General features: G+C 34.2%; 2 protein-coding genes and 1 pseudogene across 2 annotated transcripts; 2 read left to right on the top strand and 1 right to left on the bottom strand.

Moving 5' to 3' along the window:
* Nucleotides 11,871-13,674, top strand: LOC104737004 (ATG8-interacting protein 2-like). Its single transcript, XM_010457101.2, has 2 exons — nt 11,871-12,885; nt 13,251-13,674. Exons 1-2 carry the CDS (start codon nt 12,112-12,114, stop codon nt 13,374-13,376), a joined length of 900 nt encoding a protein of 299 aa, XP_010455403.1. The 5' UTR covers nt 11,871-12,111; the 3' UTR covers nt 13,377-13,674.
* On the top strand, nt 14,029-18,466 carry LOC104737001 (far upstream element-binding protein 1). The gene is made up of 7 exons (XM_010457100.2): nt 14,029-14,351; nt 14,436-14,827; nt 14,930-15,115; nt 15,213-15,314; nt 15,373-15,444; nt 15,531-15,644; nt 17,021-18,466. The coding sequence occupies exons 1-7, from the start codon at nt 14,153-14,155 to the stop codon at nt 18,239-18,241; spliced, it is 2,286 nt and encodes a 761-aa protein (XP_010455402.1). The 5' UTR covers nt 14,029-14,152; the 3' UTR covers nt 18,242-18,466.
* LOC104737003 lies at nt 18,452-25,234 on the bottom strand (annotated as a pseudogene).

Raw genomic sequence — 25,563 nt, 5'->3', positions numbered from 1 at the left:
AGCTCCAACGAATCCACTAAAATATGGCCAATATCTTTGGTCTACTTGAAGTCTTTCAGGAATGCGATAAAGCTCTAATCTTGTTGGAGTTCTAATATAATCACATGCCAATAACTTTGTTGCCTTAAGAACTTCCCTAAATTTTCTTTGCACAGTCTCTTGATTTTGGCCAAATCTTAAATCAACATCCCTTTGAACTTCTTTATGCTCACATATCCGTAGAAACATAGCCACACTCTCTTCAATCCCTATATTCAATGTTGGTTTAGACCTTAGTTTGTTTGAAACATATTACACAATGCCCTGAAACATGGAAGTGACATTCATAATAGTTGAAGACAACCAACATCATCTTGTTGTAGTCGACACCAAATATTTCTCCATCTCATACCTCCATCGGTTTGCGCTGGTGCCCTTTGAAAATATCGATCATAATAAGTTCAAGATGGTTGAATTACTAATTCTTCAAATTGTTCATTTTCCAAATTCCACAGTTCAATTCTCTCTTCATAATTGATTTTTTTGAGGCCTTGTGATCACAATTGACATATACGAAATGCCTGAAATTCATTACAAACGACATGTCATTAAACGTATATTATTTTAGAAGAACAAATTACATTAAATTTTAACATAAATGATACTAAAAAAACTAATTGATAACACAAAATTACGAACAATTAATCTTCATCTCCTACATCATTTTGATTACTTTCATTTGGTCATTGAGAGGTTTCCCAAATATTAAAAAGACCTCATGGTCTAGGTGTTTGTGGCATTTGTCCACTTTCAAAATATTTTGTGAAACCGAGACTAGATGATGATGTTTGTTGAATGATGGGTGAAGTTTTTTTTGTTGAGTATTCCTCATATTGTTACTGTACTCTCCAAGTGAAAATCCGTACTGAACATTTACCGAAGTTGTTCCTGATGATCCACCTTGTTGAACATTTTGTAGTTGTTCCATGGTTGAATGTTTGGCGGTGTGCCCCAATGTGGAGCATTTGGCGGTGTGCCCCTCTGTGGAGCATTTTGCGGTGTGCCCCACTGTGGAGCATTTGGTGGTGTTCCCCATTGTTGATAACCAGGTCCCCAAAAATCAGGTGAATTTTGCGCTATTAAGTTATTACCCACATAAGATGGAGTGTTGGATGATAGACCTTCTGAATGTGGACTCCCAAATTAATGGCCTATACCTAACTGTTTTGGCACATCTTGGTTGTTTCGCGAAACACCAATCATCGCTTCCAACAATTATAGTTTATCCTCGTTGGTGTTTGAGGCTATGTCAATGAAATATTTACGCCAAAATACATTGAGACTCTATGATATATGAGTGTTTTAATAACCACTATGATATTTAAGTAGCATAGACAATAGTATTATTTACTGAACAATAAGATTCTTATTTTTATTAATTTTCAAATTAAAACATATATTACAACCCTTTTTACTAACATGGAAACTGCACTTTAAATCAGTTTGTATAAATTTAAAATCTAACAAAGCATTTAAAAGTGTATTTTTCATTAATTCATTTTGAAAATATATTAAACAAAACCTATATAGAATTGGGTTTAGAAAAATAAACCTGCAGGTACGTACGTAATTAAAGGGGGAGAGGATGGTGATATATTTGCATCTTTTTGTTAAACTATGAGAGTAGGTTTTCAGAAAATAACAATATGAGAGCGATTACCTAAATGGTGTTGAGTGAAATCTCAAGAGAGAGAGAGGCCAAGGGGAATAGGGAATAGATGTTTTTTTCTGCATTTTGATAAAGTATAGTAACATAAGTATATATAGTACACTTATGTATTAAAAAAATCTATTAAATAAAACATTTATTGTTATGCCCTTGAAGTAACCTTCTCTATATTAACATTTTTGAAGTACATTTTGTGTTATGCCCTTGAAGTTTAACTTATTTAATTTGGTTTTTTGTAACATTAACCCCTCCAGATTTTCCTAAAATAATCTTTTTACTTAATTAATCCCTACAGATTTTCTTAAACTAACATTTTGAATTAACTCAATTAATGGAACTATAGGAATGGTTCAAATTTATTAATGCTTATTGCCATAAACAGCATGACACCATCATTTAAGAGATCAAGAATAAATGCTCAAAACTTATTTAATACATCTTTATGATATGTTTAATGTAAATCGACCCACTTTGAGAAACAAAATATTACAACCTCAAAGATACTTATGACGTAGATAACGTCCTTAAGCACGAGAACCAAAATTAAGGAAATCACATTTTAGCAAATATATAACTTTGTAAGCAAGAAATACAATTATTTCTGTACATATCTCCTTTAGAAACTAAATATAGTTCTGCAATATTCTCACAACTCCATTAGACATACAGAAAAATCTTGTGTTTATTGCTAAAGATCGTTTGACACCTTGCTCAGCAAGCATTTATTCAATTATAAATATCAACTTCAAAAGAGAAACACAACACCCACAACCAAAACCTACATCCGCATAGCTAAACACAAGATGGTAAACCTTTTGCATTAATTCAAAATTGCCATATATATTTTTAGATTTTTTGCTTGCTTACCAATAAATTCTCGATCTCATATCACATCTAATTTTACCATCTTCAAAGAACTATATAAATAACGTCTCAATAGCAATACAAAAATGCATCAATTCATACACTTAAAGTAACCTTCCCGGTTGAGACACTTGATTTGGTTTTGGCGATAAACAGGTGCACATTTATTCCTTTATTTATTTATTGGTACAAAATGTTTATGCTTTCTTTATTTCATCTCTAATACCCTTCTTTTCTTATCTTAGATGGTTTAAAATCCATTTATTTGAAAGAAAAAAAAAGATTTGGTTTCACGTGAACATGCAACCTTTCAGTTAGTGGATAATCAAAATATTTTTTGTTTGATTTATTTCATATCTACACTAATTTTTTGTTTTGGACTCCATGTAGTTATGTACTTATGTCACAAATGCATGTTGAGAAAGAAACCAATCTGAGTTTAGCACACGGTAAGCTGGTCACCTTTCTAGGTATCCTCTTTATATTTATTATTGTATATATACTATCCTTTTGCACTTACCAAGCTTTTCGGTTTTTGGTACACTCCAGGATTTTGCTTTGATCCATTTGTATATCTTTTCAAACAATTAGGAGTAAATTAAAGGGGCCTACGTTGAGGCCACAAAGGAGGAAAATATGTTGGAGGAGGAGAGAAGAAAGAGATGAGTTTGGCGAAGTTGTTCAAAGTTTTTGTTGAATGATAATTGTTTAATTGATTCCAAAGTGACTATTAAATGCTCTATGTACTTTGTAATAATTTAATAGAGTAACATGTGATCATGATAATCATGTAATTTATATGATAATTTAGGATTTTTTTTCCTGTTACTAGACTAATATTTTATTGTATATGTATTAACATGTTGAATCTAAAAATAGTAATAAAGTTGATTTAATTACGACTGTAAAAAGCAAATTATTTTGTGTGGTATACGGGTGCAATCCTAGAATTAACATTCAAAATACAATTATACAATATAAACACAAAAAAATAAATAAATAATAAATAAATAAAATTTAAAAATTTTAGTTAAAAAATTGTCTCGCGGTGTACCGCGGGTTAAAATCTAGTTCATTGTATTTTTGAAACGAGGTCCATGCTATTATCTACTGAACAATCCGCTTTTTTTTTTGCAGAAAACGCAAATTAACTTTTCTTCTTCTGATTGGTTGTACATGTGCGATTTTAATTTTTTTTTTAAAACCAAAAATTCTTTTAATCATGTAAATTTGTGTTCATTAAAATAGTGAAGGAATGCAATGTTTTAAACATAAATTTGTTCTAGAAGAAACTATAATTTCTTTTTAAATTTTGTTAAAATTTTTTAATTATAAATTATTGGTTTAATTTGTAATTATAAAAAAATAATCAAATTTATTTAAACTAAAATTTAACTTTTATGTACATATTTTTATGCACAGCTAAAATATATATATTTATAATTTCTTAACTGTTTTGGTATTTACAACATATGTAAATTATTCTTATTTATTTTGTTATTTTTAATATAATTATTTATTGCATAAGCATATTCTTTTTTACTTAAAACAATATATTAGTTACCATAAACCTTCTTTTAATACAAATTTGGATAATTATTAATGTATCATTTATAATTTTTTTTTAAAAAGGGAACCGGATTTATGGTGATAAGCACCATATCTGAAAAAAAATTATTAGCGGAGCGTTTTCAAGGCCATAGGGTCTCAATGGTGACAGCTGATTTTTTTGTGTTACATATTTTAATTTATTTTATATAAAAAAGTGAGAAAATGAGGAATTTTTTTTTGTGTTTTATATTTTATTAAAACCCAACCAGATTTTGCCACGTAAAATTTTTTCAACGGTTCTTCCGATTCTTGGTTGAGAAATAATTTTGAGGAAAGTGGGCTTTTTTATGTGTTTTGTTTTATTTTTGGCCCAGAAATTGTTTGAGCAACTCAATCAAAAATGCCACTGGACATGCTCTAAGTGTTTTTTGAATTTATATTCATAGCAAATTGTTAGATGTTCAATGTTCATAGATCTGCAAGGATTAGGTGTTTTGATCCTAAAATTTTTGGATTTTCTACGGATCAAGATGACCTGCTATATCTCTTGGATGAGCTTTTCTAAATTATATTTATTATAAGAATTATTTACTATATAATTCTAATTATAATGAATTTTTTCAAACAACCAGAAAATTCGAGATATGACTCAACCATTGATTATTTTAAAACTCAATACAATAGCTCGAAAAGTTTCTACTTTGATTCGAATCAGAGAGAAGAAGAGTGACCCCTATCTTCTGACTATGCTATTGATAATTTTGCGTAGGTTAAACACCAAAATTTCACTATTGTCGTTTAAAAGAAATTGGCTATACTAATTAATATTTCTTTTTTTTTTATCAACGAAATTCCATTAAATGTAAATTTGTTTTTTTAGTTAACTTCCAAAATTTAAAAGCCAAATTATAATTAAAACAGCTAAAATACATATTTATCCGTTTGAAAATAAACGGTGATAATGTTCCACAATCAACGCTTACTATTGAATTCGCATCGTCTGACTTGTGGCTAACATCAGAATAGAATCCACCTAATTTATTCTACTTGATTTAAACACTTCTTTTCAATCCATTTGATTCGCATCTTCCAATTTGTGGAGAACATCCAAATAAAATATCTTCATTTACACTATATTTAATATAATCGTATGTCTTTGGTCACTATTGAATTCGCATCGTCTGACTTGTGGCTAACATCAGAATAGAATCTACCTAATTTATTCTACTTAATCTAAACACTTCTTTTCAATCCATTTGATTCGCATCTTCCAATTTGTGGAGAACATCCAAATAAAATCTCTTCATTTACACTCTATTTAATCTAATTGTATGTCTTTAACTTATTTGATTCATATCATTTAACCCGTGGCAAACACCGAACATAATCAACTCATTATACTCTAATAAATCTAAACACATGTCTTTCTTTAATCTAATTAATCCGCACAATCCGAGCAGTGACATATGTAACTTTAACGACACGTACTATTATCTTTGTTTAACATTTATTTCGCGTATTTGAACGTTGTTTATTCCACATATTGTACTATATATTTGATCTAAACACTTCTTTTCAATCTGTTTTATTCGCATCTTCCAACTCGTAGCGAACATCCAAATGAACTCTCTTCGCTTTACACTTTATTTAATATAATTGTATGTCTTTAATATGTTTGATCCGCATCGTTTAACCCTTGGCAAACACCGAACATAATACACCCATTTTACTCTAATTAATCTAAACATATATATATATATATATATATATATATATTAATCCATTTGATCTACACAATCCAAACAGTTATAGATGTAATTTTAACCATACTTACTATTCTCTTGATTTAACATTTATACTGCTTATTTGAACATTACTTATTTTGTATATTTTACTATATATTTGATCTAAACACTTCTTTTCAATATGTTTGATTCGCATATTACAATTGGTGGCAAACATTCAGATAAAATCTCTTCATTTTACACTTTATATAATATAATCATATGTCTTTAATCTATGGGAATTTTGCACTTACACCCACTTTTCCCTAAACTATGAACACATACACCCACTTTCTACTATCACTATACTTTTCTTTTGTAAAATTACCACTTACCCCTCAAACTAAACAAACCAACTCTCTTCCAATTAACTTACCTATGTGGATTCTAATTATAGAGAGAGAAAACAATGCATCTTCTTCTTCCTCAACCATGATTCCTCCAATTTATCAACCAACAAAAAAATTCAACTCACGATCCTCCTAATTATTCAACCAAACAATACATCTTCTTCTTCCTTGTTTTGCTTTTGTTCATCCATTGAAAGAGAAAAGCTTGTTTCTGTTTCTCTCTCTTTCTCTCTCCCATCCCTTTTCTAAAGTTTTCAAAAACTATTCCAACAATGGTGGAAATCCAGAGAAGGTGAAATATTTAGATCTCTTTACTTATCACTTTAGATTATATGAAATTCGACCTGAGTTTTCTTGGTTTTATTGTGATTTTACGGATTAATTGTGGTCTTGTGAGCTATTTAATATTGAATTAGTTTTAGTTTAATCTGGGAAAAAGTTTGACAAATATTGTATCCACAAATAGTAATCCATGTGGACAAATATTGTATCCACAAATTGCATTATAATCCCAATCGATAATATGTTTCCATATGGACATGTTTTCATGGACACCTGAATTGATGGATATTACTTTTATTTTGAATTGATGGGTGTTACTTCGATAATATGTTTCCATATGGACATGTTGTCATGGATACCTGAATTGATTGGTATCCACATGACCATAGATATATGGATTTGATGTTGTCATTGTACCATAATGTACAATAATTCATCTAAAATATATTAATATAGATTTTAAAATATAGAAAATATTAAATCATAACTTATTGTATCAAAATAAAGATATAGTTTTGATAATAACTAGTACAATAAAAGAAAAGGAAGAGAAAAAGAAAAAGAGGAGAGCCTTTGTCCAAAAAGAAAAAAAAAGGTGAGGGAGAGAGAAAGAAAAACATTGATTCAAAAAAAATTATTCTCCATCAAAATTCTTTTAAGGACAAAATTGTAAAATAAAAACATGGACACCTAAGCAACAAACTCACAAAAGTATAGAGAGTTGGGAAAGTGGGTTTTTGTGAAAGAAGTTTACCCCAAAATGGGTGTGAGTGCTAAAATCCCTTAATCTATTTGATCTACATCGTTCAACATGTGGCAAACACCAAACATAATCTACCCACTTTACTCTACTTAATCTAAACATATGTATTTCTTTAATCCATTTGATCCTCACAATTTGAGCAGTGACAGATGTAACTTTAACCACATGTATTGTTCTCTTCATTTAATATTTATTCTGCCTATTTTAACGTTACTTATTCCACATATTTTACTATATATTTGATCTAAACACTTATTTTCAATCCGTTTGATTCGCATCTTCCAACTCGTAGTGAAAATCCAAATGAAATCCATTCACTTTACACTCTATTTACTCTCATCTTGTGTCTTTAATCTGTTTGATCTGCATCGTTTAATTCGTGGCAAACACCGAACATAATCTACTCATTTTACTCTAATTAATCTAAACATATATCTTTCTCTAATCTATTTCATCCGCACAATCCAAGCAGTGACATATGTAACTTTAAAGACACGTACTATTCTCTTCATTTAACATTTATTCTGCTTATTTGAACGTTACTTATTCTACATATTTTACTATATTTTGGAACTAAACACTTATTTTCAATCTGTTTAATCTGCATCTTCCAACTCGTGGCGAACATCCAAATAAAATCTCTTCATTTTACACTCTATTTGATCTAATCGTATGTCTTTAATCTATTTGATCTGTATCGTTCAACCCGTGGCAAACACCTAACATAATCAACCCACTTTACTCTACTTAATCAAAACATATGTCTTTCTTTAATCCATTTGATCTGCACGATTCAAGCAGTGACACATATAACTTTAACAACACATATTATTTTCATCATTTAACAGTTATTTCGTTTATATGAACCTTACTTGTTCTGTATATTTTACTATATATTTGATTTAAACACTATTTTTCAATCCGTTTAATTTGCATCTTCCAACTTGTGGCAAACAACCAAATGAAATCTCTTCATTTTACTATCTACTAGGATCGGACCCGCGCTACAGCGCGGGGAAATATTTATAAATATAATATAATTTGTAATAAAAGTAGGAATATACAAAAATATTGTATATAATTACATTTGTAAAAAAATACATATCTAGTGTATATTTTTAACGAACCAACTAGAAGAGATTGTATTTGTAAAAAATATACATTCACAATATATATTTAGACAGACCAATCCATAAAAGATTGCATTCGATAAAAATATGCATTTGTAAAAACACACTCACAATATATAATTGGACGGACCAACCCGTAAAGATTGCATTCGTGGAAGTATAAACCATAACCCGCTCTACCATATGATTGTGAGTTTCGAAAACCAACTCGTGTACGCTTAAAAATTCTTGATAGTCTTATATATATAGATATATTAGATTTGATTAACTTTATAAGAAAAAATATGTTATAAAGAAGTAAATTTTAGAATATTACACATAATGTAAATCCAATATAGGATTATAATAGAAATAGAACTTTAAATCAACCATATCAACTAATATTTTTAGATCATTTTTTGTATTAATCTAGAGTTATTACATATACATGGTCATTGTTTGTAGTTTAAGTAGTAAAATACATAATATAGTATAAGAATTAAAATTTTGAGTTGAAATTTGATTTAGTTAATATTTGAAATAGTTTAGTTTCTGAATAAAACATTGTATGTAAAATAATCAAATTTTGTTTTATTCATATAACTTATCACATTTTTAACTTCTCAAATTTTAAATTGAAGCTTCAGTATAAAATTATCTATACTGAAACCCTCGGATTATATTGCATTTTTGTACATATTGCATTTGTTTTTGGCTATGTACTTTCAAATGCAAGTTCTGAAATATTAATCTTTACCTTAATTGTAGTTATTATACGTCTAAAATATCAAACGAAATTAGCCATCAAAAATTGAATTAGTTTAATCAAAAATTGAGAGTGGAGCAGCTGGATCTGGAAGTTGATTCGGAGTTGTTTGTTGGGTTTTTGAAGTCAGGGATCTGTGATACTCATCCCTTGTCTTTCTTGGTACTCTTGTGTCATGGCTATATCTCGCGGGATTGGATAGTCCGTATTTCTCATATTTATAAGGAAGCTAATCGCCTTGCGGATGGATTAGCTAACTATTCTTTTAATTTGCCTTTAGGTTTTTATTTGTTAGATGATGCTCCACTTGTTGTGGAGTCGCTTCTTGAGGATGATGTTCGCGGGGCTTCAGTCACAAAAACTGTCTGTTTGTAGTTTGTTTTTATTTTAGTTTGAAGAAATAACAGGGAGATCTTGTCTCCTTGTCTTCTACCAAAAAAAAGTTTAATCAATATAAAAGATTGGTAATCTTAATGGTACAATATGATTATTAATAGAAAATTGATTTTATTTTATATTAGTTAAGTTTTAACCCGTGTTCTTGCGGACAAAGTTTTTTTCTAGATTCTCATCAGTGTTATCGGGCCAGCATAAAAAATTATATATTTTTAATTTATCTGCTTAAAATGTGAAACTTTGTGTGAAATCTGAATTTAAGAAATCGGTTATGTAGATAAAAAAAACTCTTAACTCTTAACAGAGCAATCACTGCCCTTGTAAAATAAGGTATACATTGTTGCACAAGATTTATTTTAGTTATGTATATATCTGTAGTAGAATATAATACATCGAGCTGGAATATATATTGGCATGCAAATGAAATAAGTAAGGGTTCATACAAAGCTTATGACACAAAACTAGAAACCAAGTAGCAACATTTATACAAAGCTTAAGAGTTACACAAAAATCGAAACATAGTAGCAAAGCCATTTGGAAAACTTAATTGAGAAATGAAGCAAATAAAATGTGGAAGGTAATATGAATTCAATCTAAATGACTAACATATATTTATAGGGAAACATATACATGTTACTCGATCAGGGTAGATTTTAAGGTATATTCTCCTAATTTTTGAAATATTAACCATAATTAATTTGGTTATCAAATCTTGAAAAGAAATATTTTTGAATTTTGTTAATTTAGGATAGTAATTAATGAGATTTTCGGTTTTGCAATCAATTAGGGGACTAAAATTTAGGTACAGTTTGAAAGCAAATAGCTTTGTAACTAAATGATATTTATATAACTCAAAATTGCGTAGTAAATGTTCCAAATTGTGTAGTAAATTGTACTTCTATAATTCAAAATACCATAATTATAGTTTCCAAAATTGAAGCGTTGTCAACTAACATAACACAAATGAATGTTTGTATGTTTCCTAAATTACATGAATCAAAAATATTATTGCAACTATTTGGAAAATCTATTTAAGTTTTCATTTAGTATTTACGATATAAATATAAAATAAATAACCCGATAAGGCGATAACCAATTTATAATGTCACAGGTATTTTTCACTCGAATCTGACTCTTTTAATTTTGGGTTATTTTTACGAAATTGACCCGACCCGAAAGCACTTTTGTATTTCTCTTTTACTTATATAGGGATTTAATCAAATCATTTATTTAATCAGTTTAATACACATCGTTCAGCCCGTGACAAACACCAAACATAATATACCTATTGTAGTCTACTTAATCTAAACATATGTCTTTCTTTAATCCATTTGATCCGCATAGTCTGAGTAGTGACATATGTTACTTTAACGACGCATACTATTCTTTTCATTTAACATTTATTCCACTTATCTGGACGTTACTTATTCTGCATATTTTACTATATATTTGATCGAACACTTCTTTACAATCCATTTAATTCGCATCTTCAAACTAGTAGTGAACATCCAAATGAAATCCCTTCAATTTACACTCCATTTAATCTAATTGTATATCTTTAATCTGTTTGATCCGCATCGTTTAACCAGTGGCAAACACCGAACATAATCAACTCATTATACTCAAATTAATCTAAACATGTATCTTTCTTTAATCTACTTGATCCGCACAATCCAAGCAGTGACATATGTAACTTTAAAGACACGTACTATTCTCTTCTTTTAACATTTATTTTGCTTATCTAAACGTTATTTATTCTGCATATTTTACTATATATTTGATCTAAGTACTTCTTTTCAATCCGCTTAATTCGCATTTTCTAACTCGTGGCCAACATCCAAATAAAATCTCTTTATTTATACTTTATTTAATCTAATAGTATGTCTATAATCTATTTGATCTATATCGTTCAACCCGTGGCAAACACCAAACATAATCTACACACTTTACTCTACTTAATCATCTGCACAATTCAAGCAGTGACATATATAACTTTAACGACACGTATATTTTCTTCATTTAACATTTATTCCACTTATTTGAACGTTACTTGTTCTGTATATTTTACTATATATTTAATCTAAACACTTTTTTCAATCCGTTTAATTCTCATCTTCCAACGTGTGGCAAACATCCAAATAATTTTTTTTCATTTTACACTCTATTTGATCTAAACACCTTTTTTTCAATCCGTTAAATACACATCATTTTATCTATGAGTCCATGACATCCAAATTAATCCATTATAAAAGGATGGTAGAGAGACGAAAGGAATAAATACCATACCTCTGTTCCTCTCTCAATCCACCATACTTAAATGCGTAAAGAAGATCTAGCTGTGCATTGCGATTGACACGCATCCAATTAGATATCTCCACGTAGTTACTCTCCTCAGAGTGGATAAGAACCCTTCTTTCTCTATATATATTTTATCACATCAACCGCTCTATTTCTGTTTTCCTTTCTGCAAAAATAATTTGGGGCTTTTCATATTAGGAGGATTTCTGATTGTTCTTAAAACCTTTGAATTCGATCACCATGGATGATGATGGGTTACTCGACTGGGAGCTTCTTCATGGGTCTGATACAGAATCAACTGATTCGATCATATCAGAGAAGAGTTCAAGTGTTAACGATGTCGGTATGATTATTCTCTCTGATCATTTCTCTGCTGATAATCTCGTAGCTGAATCGGGCGATTCTTTCCGGGTTGATTACGGGTCGGAGCCTCCGAATCGGGTTGATTTGGGTTTGGGTCAGTTCAGTGTTAATCTATTGGGTGATGATTATGTTAGAAGTGAATTAGGGGTTTATGATGTTTTCGGTGGTGGTGAGGTTAGGTTGAGTGGTTTTGATGAAGCTGCAAATGAAAAGGATCTCGAGAGCGAGGCTGCAGCTGATGAAAGGCACGTTGAGAGCCAATCTGGTGTTGAAGAGCCTATTGAGGATTCGAGCAAGTCTTGGTCTGATTCAGGGGGACATGAATTGGTTTCTGGAGATTATAGGGTTGTGAATGGTGAAGATGAGATTATTTCGGGTAGTGTTGTTGCTTCTACTGAAGCGGGTGAAGGAAACGGAGGGAGTATTGTAGAAGTTGGAGCTGTGAAATCTGGCGATGAGGGTAAAAGCAGAGAGATTGTGTGGTGGAAGATGCCGTTTGTGCTTCTCAAGTACTCTATGTTTAAGATTGGTCCGGTTTGGTCTGTCTCTATGGCGGCAGCTGTGATGGGTTTGGTTCTCTTGGGACGCAGATTGTATAATATGAAAAAGAAAGCTCAAAGGTTCCATCTTAAAGTTACGATTGACGACAAGGTACACTATATTCAACTTTCAGCCTTGTGTTCACCATTTTGCTTGAAGTTGGTAAGCTAGTCTACAATGATTCGTTTTTAGGTTGCGTTGATACAATTGGTTTGAGTTGAGCAGTAGAATTTCAGGTTTAGTTCTTTAGTTTAATGATTGTCGTGTCCTGGCTTAAACTAAGGATACAATTTGTAGTTAATATGTGTTCTTGTAATTTGTCTGTTTCAAGAACAAAAAAAATGTGTTAGGGAATCACCCGTAAAACGTACTGAAATTTGATATTTTCCATAGCTCACAGCTCTTTTGCTTGTTATTTGTTTGGTGGTGTTTTCTTCTATCATTATCACGTCTTGGGTTGTTTGTAATCTGTGCAGAAGGCGTTGCGGGTGATGAGTCAGGCAGCCCGACTCAATGAAGTGTTCACAGAGGTAAGAAGGGTCCCTGTGATCCGCCCTGCTCTGCCATCTCCTAGCGCATGGCCGGTTATGAGCCTTAGATGAGAGAAGCCGATGTCTACAATACCTATACACAATGGAGAAACAGTCGTACAATGTCTGTCTCATTATGTTATGTATCAAAAGAATACAAAACCATGTGGTTATGTCGTACCTATCCATTAAGTAGTTTACCATCTTACGAAGTCGCTTTTGCTGAGTCTTGTCCCTGTCATGGGAGACACGCTAAGTGACAACTGTAGCAATCTATGTATTATTATGTCCAGACACTAAAAATCCCAGTTGGTAAGCGTTTTTATTTGTTTGATCTTAATCATATCACAAGCTATGCAGGCTTTTTGTATGGATGCCATCAGGGTTTTAAGCGTTGAAACTATCAAGGAGAAGAAATAAACACATCTTATTAAGATGTGGACAACACTCGAAGTCGATAAAACCACTAGAGTACTGCGTAGGAAATCCCACTTTCGTCTATAAACTCTTGTTGATACTTCAAAGTTCAAAACATAAGCAGAAAACAATGTGAGAGAGTTACCAAAAGCCTCGGAAAGCAAGAAAAACACGATGAACTTTGTGTTTTTGGTATAGTTTTTTTTTTTTGTTAAACAAACGGGCTAGCCCATAAAAAGGCCCAAAAAGCCCAAACTTTAGAAACACACAGTCGAGCCTACAAAGTTAATCTCAGTTGTTTGTGTCACCGCTCAGAGAGAGTCACAGCTATTGCCGGACGAGATTAAAAAAAAAAAAAGTTGTCTATTTTCTCTTCTTTCCCCAAACCCTAAAAAAGTACGCAGCTTTCCCCAGATTCATCGTTTCAAGAGATGGCGGAGGAAGAGGTTGTTACTATCCCTGCGACACCGGTCGATCTCAAGCGCAAGCTCGACGAGGTTGAGCCTGAGCAACATGCCGGCTTCGATAATGGCTCTAACGGAGATATATTAGATGAGAGCAAACCAGCTTCTGATTCTTCTCAGGCTAAGCGAGCCAAGCTCCAAGATGATGAAACTCAAGATGCTTTAGGTATTTCTTCTGATTCTTTCGCTTCGTGTGTAAAATGGGGGTTACAGTTTTGGCTATGTTAGTCTCACTTTTTTGTGTTTGTAGATAATGGGAAAACACAAGAAAATGGTTCTTCAGTGGAGGTTAAAGAAGAAGAAGAGCTTCAAGAACCTAAGGAAGAGGAAACTGAGGAACCAAGTGTACACAAGGATGAGAATCAAGATACTTTACCTCCTGTTGAGGAAGTTCAAGATCCCATTAATGCTGAAGAGTCTGAAAAAAATAAGACTTGTGGTGTAGATCAGCCAGCAGTTGAAAGTACTGTAGAAGAATGTAATGGTGGTGAATCTCAGAAAGAGGTTGATGAAAGTAGTAAGGAATTGAATGAGAAGGAGATTGGTGAAGAAGAAAATAAGGAATTGGGTGGTGATAATTCTCAGAAGGAGGTTGATGTTACTCATTCCACTACTCGTAGGATTGATGTCCCAAGTTCAAAGGTAATATGATTTATTTGGTCTCTGTTCTGACTAGTCTGTTGAGTATTATCACAATGTCTTACTGTAAATTTGTCACTGACGTATTATCACAATGCTTTGCAGGTAGGTATACTGATTGGTAAAGGCGGGGAGACTATACGGCATCTTCAGTTTAACTCGGGTGCCAAAATCCAAATTTTGAGGGATTCAGAAGCTGATCCGAACTCTGCGCTAAGACCAGTTGAGATCATTGGAACTGTTGTATGCATTGAAAATGCTGAGAAGCTTATCAGTGCAGTCATAGCAGAGGTTAACAGTTGTTTTTTTTCTCCCATCAGTTTTGGCTTCTTCACCTACACAATCTTTGTAACTCTTAAGATAATATTTTCTTCTGCTACTACCTTAGGCCGAAGCAGGAGGTTCACCTGCCCTAGTTGCGAGGCGTCATCTTGCCACTCATGCGATTGGGATTCCAGAACAGATAGAGATTAAAGTTCCGAATGATAAGGTACTCCCAATTTTTTTAGCATCAATGTAATCATACCTAATCCGGCTTCAACTGACAGGTTGGTCTTATTATTGGCCGAGGTGGGGAGACAATCAAAAACATGCAGACAAGGTCTGGAGCACGTATTCAGGTGGGGTTACTTTTATCTGATGTTAGGACGCGTTTTTTTACCATGACTCAATCTATGTGAAAACTGATAAAAAAATTTCTGTGTAGTTAATACCTCAACATGCGGAAGGTGATGGTGAGAAGGAGAGGACTGTCCGTATTTCTGGAGATAAGAGGCAGATTGACATAGCAACGGACATGATAAAAGAAGTTATGTATCAGGTTTGTTTCTGATACTATTTGCTCTGAACGATGCATGTGTTTTCATTCATTCTTGAGTTTGGTTTGTTGTATCGTGTGCCTGAAAAATCGTTCATTTTCTGAATGCTGCTGTGTTTTCGTTTCGTCTTTGGTCCATGGTTTATCTGGTTGGGATGTTATATTATGATATGGTGGTACCTGCTACCGTCTTTAGTTTTACTATGCAAACACTTTGTTTGAGCTGAGAGATATGTGCGCTTGCTTAAAGTGTTTCCATCATCTGGTTTAGTATTTTATTTTCATGTTGTGCTGTTTAAGATGGGGATTTCTTCTCAGATTTATGTTGCTTTCCTGGGAATAATGCTACGCTATGAAATCAATGTTACACTCCATCTTTTAGCACGTATGGAAAACGTTTGCAGTAGTCTATTAAGTGCTCTTAACAATACCATCTCCTAGGTTCATTAGATAGCTGCATCTTCTTTGAACGCACCCCTTAAGGAATAGTTGATCTGCTGCCAAAAAGGTTAGCTTGCAAAAACAAACATGTGCGAGTGTACCATAATGCTCAGTTAAACCTGTTAAGAACATCATATGTTCTATCCTCGATATCGGTTGCCATGATTTTTTTAATATTAAAGGTGCCGTTCTCGAATTGGTGTTGGCTTTAAAAATGCAGATTTCGCTAGTACCGTTCACTTTGGGGTCAGCATTGCCTCGCTGGTGTTCAGTAGACTGATGTCTGCAGAAGAAGGTATCAGACATTGTTATTCAGGCTTGCAGGTTTGAGACTTACAACTCCAGGACCAATACTGATAACTTTAAATCTAGGGAAAATGTCCATAATTAATGTCTTTGAAGAAAGCTTTATCTGGAATATTGTGGGCCAATGCACACCTATTGTTTACCATTGAGATTGGGAGATTTTTGTAACTCCATTTGCAACCTAGTGTAAATAAATTGCATAAGATATGCCTGAACTTGCATGGAATGGCTTAGGGGAGAGTGTAATGGGGAATTTGCTTTAATATGACATCAAGATCTAATTTTATTTGTGTCAAGTACTGCAGTTCCAATTATTCTATGGTGCCAAACTGAGGCAAAAAAATTTCTGTTCACTTGAAATATTTATTAGTTTGACATGTTATCTGTAGGATTATAGCTGTCACTGCATCTGTGGCATGCTTCTGATTTTCATTTGGCCGGACTGCTATAATAAAATCCTTCTTGTTCTTGTTGTCTTGCTATGTTCTTTGATCACTTTTGTGTAATATCTGCAATTTCATCTGCTTTGTCCTAGTAGAATCATGTTTTTATGATAGCATCACCTACTGTTTATAATGTTATCCCATCTTTATTGTCTCTGATGGGATGTTTTATTGTTGTTCTGTTTGTAGGATGCAAGGCCATCACCCTATGCTAATGCTGGTGGTTATAATCAGCCTCCCTACCGACCCCGAGGGCCTGGTGGTCCACCTCAATGGGGTTCACGAGGTCCTTATGCTCCCCACTCAATGCCCTATGATTACCACAACCGTGGACCGTATTCATCTCAAGGTTCACATTACAATTCTCCCGGTTACGGTGGTTATCCTCCACAGCATATGCCCCCTAGAGGTGGATATAATACTGGTTGGGACCAAAGACCTCCACCTTCTGGTCCTTACGATTATTATGGTAGACAAGGAGCTCAAACCTCTGGTCCAGTTCCACCTCCTGGCCATGCACCTTCTCCTGCCTTGGGTGGTCCCCCTCCTTCCCAAGTAAGTTATGGTTACGGTCAGAGTCACGGGCAAGAGTATGGACATGCTGCTCCTTACTCCCAGACCGGTCATCAGCAGACTTATGGGCAGATGTATGAACAGCCCAAGTATGACAATAATCCTCCGATGCAGCCTCCTTATGGAGCTTCATACCCACCAGTGGGTGGTGCTCAGCCAGGCTATTCACAAATGCAGCAACCTGGTGGTAGGCCTTATGGTATGCAACAAGGTCCAGTCCAGCAAGGATATGGGCCTCCACGGCCTGCAGCGGCAACTCCTTCCGGTGATGTTCCTTACCAAGGTGCAACTCCAGCAGCAGCAGCACCGTTATATGGCAGTACCACTACCAACATGGCTCCACAACAACAATATGGTTACACGTCAAGTGGTGGGCCAGTGCAACAGCAAGCATACCCTTCCTATAGCTCGGCTCCATCTGACGGTTACAACAATGGTACACAAACACCTGCAACTGGTCCAGCTTACCAGCAACAAAGTGTTCAGCCAACTTCTTCCACTCATGACCTGCCTGGTGCACAGCAGGCTGGAGCAGCTGGATATGGTGGGCAAGTAGCTCCAACCAGTGGATACAGTTCATATCCATCCTCACAGCCCGCTTATGGTACTGCTCAGACCCAAAACAGTGGAAACTATGGTTACAACACAAGCTCTCAAGATCCTAACTACGGATATGGTGCAGCACCGGGAAGCCAAACAGCTTATTCACAAGCAGCAACTAATCAAGCAGGATATGAGCAACAGCCTGCAACTCAACCTGCAGGGTATGTGACTGCTCCAGGGAGCACACAAGTGAATCAGTACGATGCAAGCCAGGTGTACGCAGCTCCACGTTAAGAGAATCAACCAATGTTGCAAAGTTGCTAGACCTGCTGCACTCACGCAGCTGGAGTCTAAGACAGTTTCTTATGAAAAGGTGGATCTGATTCGTCTCTGACTCCTTCACCTTGAATGCTTTATTGTAATCCCTCTATTAACCTTTAGATGTTGAAATGTTGTTGAACTGTTGCTGATAGTTTAAGCTCTTATATTTATTTTCGTTGGTCATGCTTTAAAAGGAGATTTTATACTTCTCGAAACCAGTGACAATATCGTGACTAGTTAGTTAGTTCTCAAAACCAGGAACAGTGTTTTAGATTTTGTTCCTCGTTTAACAAGAAAAGTATATACACAAGATAAATAAACATGTGATGCAAAAATGTTGCATCCGGGACTTAGAAATAAGTTCGAGGTCACTAGGCTATAAGCGGAGTGTATTGAGGACGGCCTCATACGTGTCTTGGAGGAGGCTGCTATGTACATTGCTCGTCGGTGCTATTCTCACAAAACGAGCCACATCTTGGAACCCTTTTTGCTGTCTTAACAACAAATCACTTTCCTCTTCTTCTTTTCCTTCCACTAACTTTTGCTTCTCTTCAAACGATCCAGTTCGTGTCAATGCCCATTGTATAGCCTATATAGCAAGAGGTCTCATGTAACACAGAGATCTGAATTCGTCATTCATGTTCCACGCTTCTGGTGTCTGAAACGAGCAACTGCACCGACACACCCAAATCCACGATAGAAGAAGAAAGATTTTGTAACTTTTGTTTTGTGTAGTGAAACAATCAGACCACGATCAGACCAAACAGCCTCGTAGATTCCACTTGCTGTCTGAAACCCTTTGTCTCTTTCTCCTCCTTGAATCATACAAGCTGCAACAGAGTAAGTAGTCCCAGCCTGTTAGGGGTAAGCCCGTAACCTAACACAAGGTCCAGCCCATAAAAAGACCCAAATAAACCTTCAGGAAAAGAAGGGGTATTTTGGTCTTTGTAATGGACGAACCGACATAATTCCTATAAAAGCAGGCGTACGGCGTTCGATTAAGGGGGAGAAAAAAAGACAAGGACAAAAGGTACGAATAGCAAGTACAAGGCTTTCACCCGTTAAAGATTAGAAGCGAAGGATTCGAAGACTCGTCCGTCGAACTCGTCCATTCGAACTCGTTCATTACTTGCTAACTCGGCTAAGTTGTATTGTAACCCGTCTTTTGTGCTTCGACACCGATTAATAGAAGAAAACTTCGACCATCCTTTTACCGAACTTAAACATTCTAATTGTGACTGATTTGGACATCAACCCAGCCCAAACCTCCTTTGAAACCAACGAGTTCGTATCCACTTGTCCATCCGGAGACATCCCGTTCACTGCTCCACGTGTCCCTCCTCTCACTTTCATCACATTGAACTCATAGATCGTCTCTAGTGCTTTCTTTATCCATTCCTCTTTCGTTATCGGCTTCAATCCACATGCTCTCGCATACCTACGAAAACACAGAAGACCGCTACTTTAATGCCGTTGGGATTTGGGAACAGAACTGAGAGATGTAAACGCAGTGGTTGAGTCTTACTCTTACCATTTTCCAGCCAACTGATCAGCAAGAATTGAGGAGCTAGACCCCTTACCACTATCGTCGTAATTGAAGTAGGAACCGTTCCATAGCTTCTTGTAAACGCTTTTCGCCTTTTCATACTTTGCATTGAAGTAAATGGCAACAGCGTTTTCCCCAACAATACTAGCAAACTCAGACGCAGCTAGAAGAGCAGCGACCCAGAGACCGCCACAATAAGCACTAACCCCTGTAACACTCCAAGCATCGTATGTCTGATCCGGAAACCCTTCCTTTTCAATCATCCCGTCCTCGTCCTTATCAAACTGATCTTAGTAAGCAACTGCTGTGTAAACAGACGGCCAAACCGCTTTCGCAAAACCCTGATCGTCGGTCGCAACCACGTCTCTGTAGACTTGAAGAACAAACTTGGCGTTCAAGTCTTTCCAACGATCCGTATTGAAGAAGTTATATACATTTAGTTCAAGCCACGGATCGTTTAGACCTATATCGTGAGGAACAGATCCAAGAAGTTTTCTTGGAACCCACTAGCCAGAGCTCATGATCTTTTTATTGGTGGGATCTTGAAACAAAACTGTTGCTGCAAAGTCTCTTTGGATGCTGAGTGCGAGCTTAGGGAAGAGACTAAGAAGTGCAAATGAAGAGTAGAAGTGAACGTCGTAAGTGTTGTACATTAGATACTCAATTCCTTCGAGGTAGATGAACTGCCCAATGTTCTCTTCCGCGTTCGAGGATTGAGGAGAATGAGTCTGCTCACAGACCGCATTGATTTTCTTGAAGAGGTCTATAACAATGTTGTTCTGTTCTGTATTTATAATCTTGCTTCTTTCATTATTTTCCTTGGGAGGCAACCCATCTATGGATAGTGAAACAAAATATTCAAGAAAAATTATACAGTTGTTTGTTTGTACATTATAACTAAATTACCTGTCCAGATAGTTCCTCCGGAGTTAAAATAGTATAGTTCGTTGAATAGAGTAACTCGGTACCTGAAATATTAATCGGTTATTGATTGCGGAGCAGAAGAGAAGCTTCAAGGCAATTAAAAATAGAGTTTACCAGTCAGGAAGTGTAGTGTCTGAAAGAATAGGGCTTTGCCATGATTCAATCTGAGACTCCCAGTCAACATAATCTTGTGTTTCAAGAAAAATAAATTAACATCATTTGAGACTTTTTTAGCAAGTCAGAAGAAACCAAAGACAATAGCTAGTTCAGTACGTACTCAGAAGAGCGTCTCGAGCCATTTTCACTGCTGCGTCGCCTAAGTTGCCATAGAATTTTGTGTATCGTCTGTAAAGTATAAGGATTCACATTAGGTGAAAAAGAAACTAGAAGTATATATATTCATGAGAGATTTTTGAATCAATAGGTTGTACCTGTGGTAAGTCTTTTCATTGAACCGCACTTCAGGACAGTCCCATGAGAGTGAAAACGTGACGGTACGGTCACTACCTGGAGGAACATTCACTTTAGCAGCTACGGCTGCTCCAATGGATGTTCCAGATCTCGAAGGTGAACCTGGCTCGCTGGTTAACCCGTCGAATGATTTGTTCTAAAAGAGAGTTCAAAAACATTCAGAGACCTTTTTTTGAATAGATTTGGAAGAACATTGCAAGAAAAGAGAACAAAAAGATAACACCTTTTTAATCTCATCCCACATCTCTTTGGCTGTGGTTTCTTTAGGAGAATGACCAGAAACTAAGAAGCATGGACACTCAGAGACATGAACATCCTCTGTTTCTTGCGCTGCAATGGCGTAAGTAACTGGCGGGTGTCCATCGGCCGTCCTGCAAGTGATCAGTGAGTCTTTTAACAATTTAATTCCATCACATTTGTAATATATCGACACAAAATCATCCGGAAACCGCCAATAAACCCCGGTTCAAAGGCCTAAAACAGAGGAATTTTCAGTAACTTAAGGCTCAAGTAAAAGAAGTTTACTTGTGATGTAAAGCTCTTGCATGAACTCCATCTCTTTCCCTGATATATCACACCATTAAAATGGGTTTCTTTTGTGAGAAACAAAGATCAAAAGCTGTGACAATAGACTTTGAAATATAGATACTTACATTATTGTTGAGTTGTAGTGTTCTCCACTTAACCCAGAAGCTCCTCCAACTGAGTTCTAAGTAAAGCACACAGACATAAATGGTCTTGAATATTCAAATACATGAAACAGATAGATATCATTTTTGTTTGAGATTAGTGTACCTCCCAAGTAAAGAGCAAAGTAACCGTTGCTTCTTCATTCCCAAGGTTACTCACCTGTGAAACATTAGCCAAAAATGTACAATTTTTATGATCTCCTGAGATAATAAAGTCATAAAAAGAACATCTTCTCGAGATATTCTTACCGTAAACTCGAAAACCGATACTGGAAGACTGCTTTCTTTGTAATTTTGAGGTATAAAGGGAGAAACTTGACGAGTAACTATTCTTAGTTCAGGGTCAGGCTCTGTTCTCCAAAGTTAAAAGACATTTTACTATAACCTTTTAGCAATCATGAATCTGATGTACATTTTGATGTATAACGAACCATGGTTAGATTCATTTTATACCGTTGTAAACGGTCCAAGACCTAGGATACAGAGCATGATACATAGACTTATCCCCTTTCATGTTCCAGTCCCATGATTCTATTCCTAAATCCTCTGTTTTACTGCTACATAGAAAACATAAGTTATTATAATTAGCAACAAAGTTTGTGTTTAAATGATCCATGGAAAGCTATTAAATGGCCTTACTTCACAGATTCTGGCTTTGTTGGGCATAGTACAGTTGAGTAACTCACGCCACCGGGTCTCGAAACAAAAACCTAATCATTACCAAAACGTCGTAATCAAAAAGCATGCATCTTTGTGATATTAGTAAGTGTCAGAACATGTAATATATACTTACAGAGAACTGGTTTGTGAGGATTGGAGCTTCTTCACAAACTTTAGGGAAGAGCTTAAACTGCTGAAACTCACCATTGTAACTCCTTCCGATGCTTCCTCCACTAAAACATTTTGTGTATTGAAAACATTTCTAATAGAAAGATCAACATGTTGCTTATAGAAAACTTATATCATACCCAATTCCACCTAATGGGACGCCATGGTTGCCTATTACATGACGCTTTTTGAACATATCGTACATCGAAACCTAATCAAGAAATCGAAGTTTCAGAATTTGGTGTTAAAGAACAAATGTTTTTTGTTGTGAATACATTATAAAACAACTCACTTTTCCTTTAACAGCTTGTTCTTTAGTGTAACGCCACAATCTGTAGCCTATTGGAAACTTCAGAAAAGCCACACAAAGAGATAAAGAGAGAAACAAGTTTTAATATCTACAATCATCTGAATAAACTTTAGTCACATTGATTTAGCTTATAACTATAAAAAATGATGTACCAGATCAAGAAGATCTCTTATAGTCATCTTGAACTCAGAAGGGTTCTTTACGTTGCTGTTCAACTTCCTTTGTCATGTTACTTGAGGAAGTCTCTCATTCCCAATCTAAAAAAATTGTAAATCAAAATTTGCTTAACATGTATGACTAAAATCAATAAGCTAGCTAACAAAAAGTTGTAGCCTTTTAGTACCAAATTTTTCATGTTCTTTATAACTAACTATTAAGAATTCCAAAAAGATGTTTTGATAAGTTTTTTTTTTTTTTTGGTGGCGAAGATAACAGAAGCAAAAGAAGGAATATATAGCAAGATGAGGCGCTTAGACGCCAGCCGCCACGAGCTAGGCGGTGGTGGTAACGAGGTGTTGCCACTTCGTGGATAGCTGTCACTTTCCCTAATCTAGGAATCATTCACTCTTGTATTATGTTCTTTAATTAGGATGTAGAATTGTAATATTTACTATTTTAAATACCAAACTAATTATTCTTGAACCCTCTAAGACAAGATTATAAAAATGATTTGGCGGTAAAAAAAACCATTAATAAGAAATGACGGAACAAAAAATGACGACACAAATATACATTTGATTTTAAAAGATGGTGGTACAATAATTTTTTAAAAAAAATATAAAATTAGGAAAAAAGTTATATAATCCCATACATTTTTAAGAAATGTTATAGTATACTATTTCCGCCTATTTACAGTCTCAAAATGATTAATTGCGGTACCAAGTGGTAATCTAAAATTTTGTACTATCAGTATCAGTCATTCTATTTTGTATCATCAACTTTTTACCAGCTTATTTTACTACAATGTATATAAGTTAATAAATATTTATTTATATCTATATCTCATTAATTTTACTAATAAAAGTTTATAAATATGTTTAAAAACGTTACTGTTGAAAATTCACTTGGTGGATGTATAGTATTAGTATCATTCGTTTAATATATAAATATTCCCAAGATTACCTTCCATTATATTCGAGATAGAGACAATACTATTATTCAGGGTAGACGACAGCTGATACTAATATATTATATATACAGTATGTTTTTCATCTTTTGCTTTAATATTCTGTGATAAAGCACTCTTAATCTTATTCGATTATTATGTTTAGTATTGGAATTGATTCTAATGGTAGTAAACTTCATAATAAACCAAGACAAGAGGTTAAAAAACTACAAGAACGAAAACTTCAAATATAACGTGCAATATATAGTATAATTGTAACCGACAGATGTTGACGAAGGAAAAAAATAAAAATAGATGACAGTGACATAAGAGTTCACATTCTTCATTACTATTTAGGAAACGAGTGGTCCAAAACTATTAATATTAGACACGTAATTTGATTGACGTTGCAAACTGACTGATATTTTATTTTTTCTTCTTCGTCTTTTAGTAAGAAGAAAAAAAAAACAAAAACAAAAAGACTGACAATTTATATAGATCTTTTACAAATTCTGAAGTATGATTGAAAACCAACCATACGTACTTGATTATGGATAAGTGATCAAAACCAAAGTTGTTCATGTTCAGAACAAATATGTAACATGAGAGAAAATATTAAATTACCATTTGAGTTTGGAATTCGCTTTCCGAGTGACCGTTCTTCATCTTTAATTAGTTACCTATATAAGGAGATTAAAGGATTCACTGGTTATGCAAAGAGTTTATATAACACATGGAACAGGAAGCAACAATAAAAAATACATGAACTTGCAAAAGCTTGAAAAGTATCATGAAGGGTTTAAATTTGAGATCAACTATCAATGGTTTTGGAAGAACGAAGAAGATGATATCAGTTATTGAGAGCAAAAATACAACTCTATCAGTGGCTATCAAACAATATGGTTACTATAAAAAGAAACTAGGAAACGCATGAAACTGATGATTGACATAAAATATATGCATGACCACGATCACAATAATATTTAAAATAAAAAAGTAAATTTTTTTACCAAAGGAGTCTGAGTTTATCAGTTGAGAGAGAGAAGGGGTTTATATAACGAAGATAAGCATGCTTTGAAGCAAGATATGGAATTTTTCTTTGATGGAAAGATAGGGTACGGTAGGCCCTCGGTTGGTGACGTTTGGCAAATTGTAAAATCCAAAAACATATACGATATACCAGTACTGATGATATATATTAATTATCTTCCTACAATAAGAAACTATATTATAAAAGTCATAAAACATAAACGTGTTTTTTTTTTGTCACTTTGTAATATACGATGCTCTTATCATTCACATCAATCAAAAGAGAAAAAAAAAGAAGAAGATTTGATATTAAAAAAAAAAAGATGCAAGAGCATTTCACATAAAATTTTGAGTTTTCCAATCTCATAATTATTAAAAATTATATTGGCATAA

Source organism: Camelina sativa, chromosome 13, assembly GCF_000633955.1.
Source record: "Camelina sativa cultivar DH55 chromosome 13, Cs, whole genome shotgun sequence".
In the NCBI taxonomy this organism is placed as follows: Eukaryota; Viridiplantae; Streptophyta; class Magnoliopsida; order Brassicales; family Brassicaceae; genus Camelina; species Camelina sativa.
The sequence above is the reverse complement of the archived record's forward strand: the minus strand, read 5'-3'. Positions and strand labels throughout refer to the sequence as shown.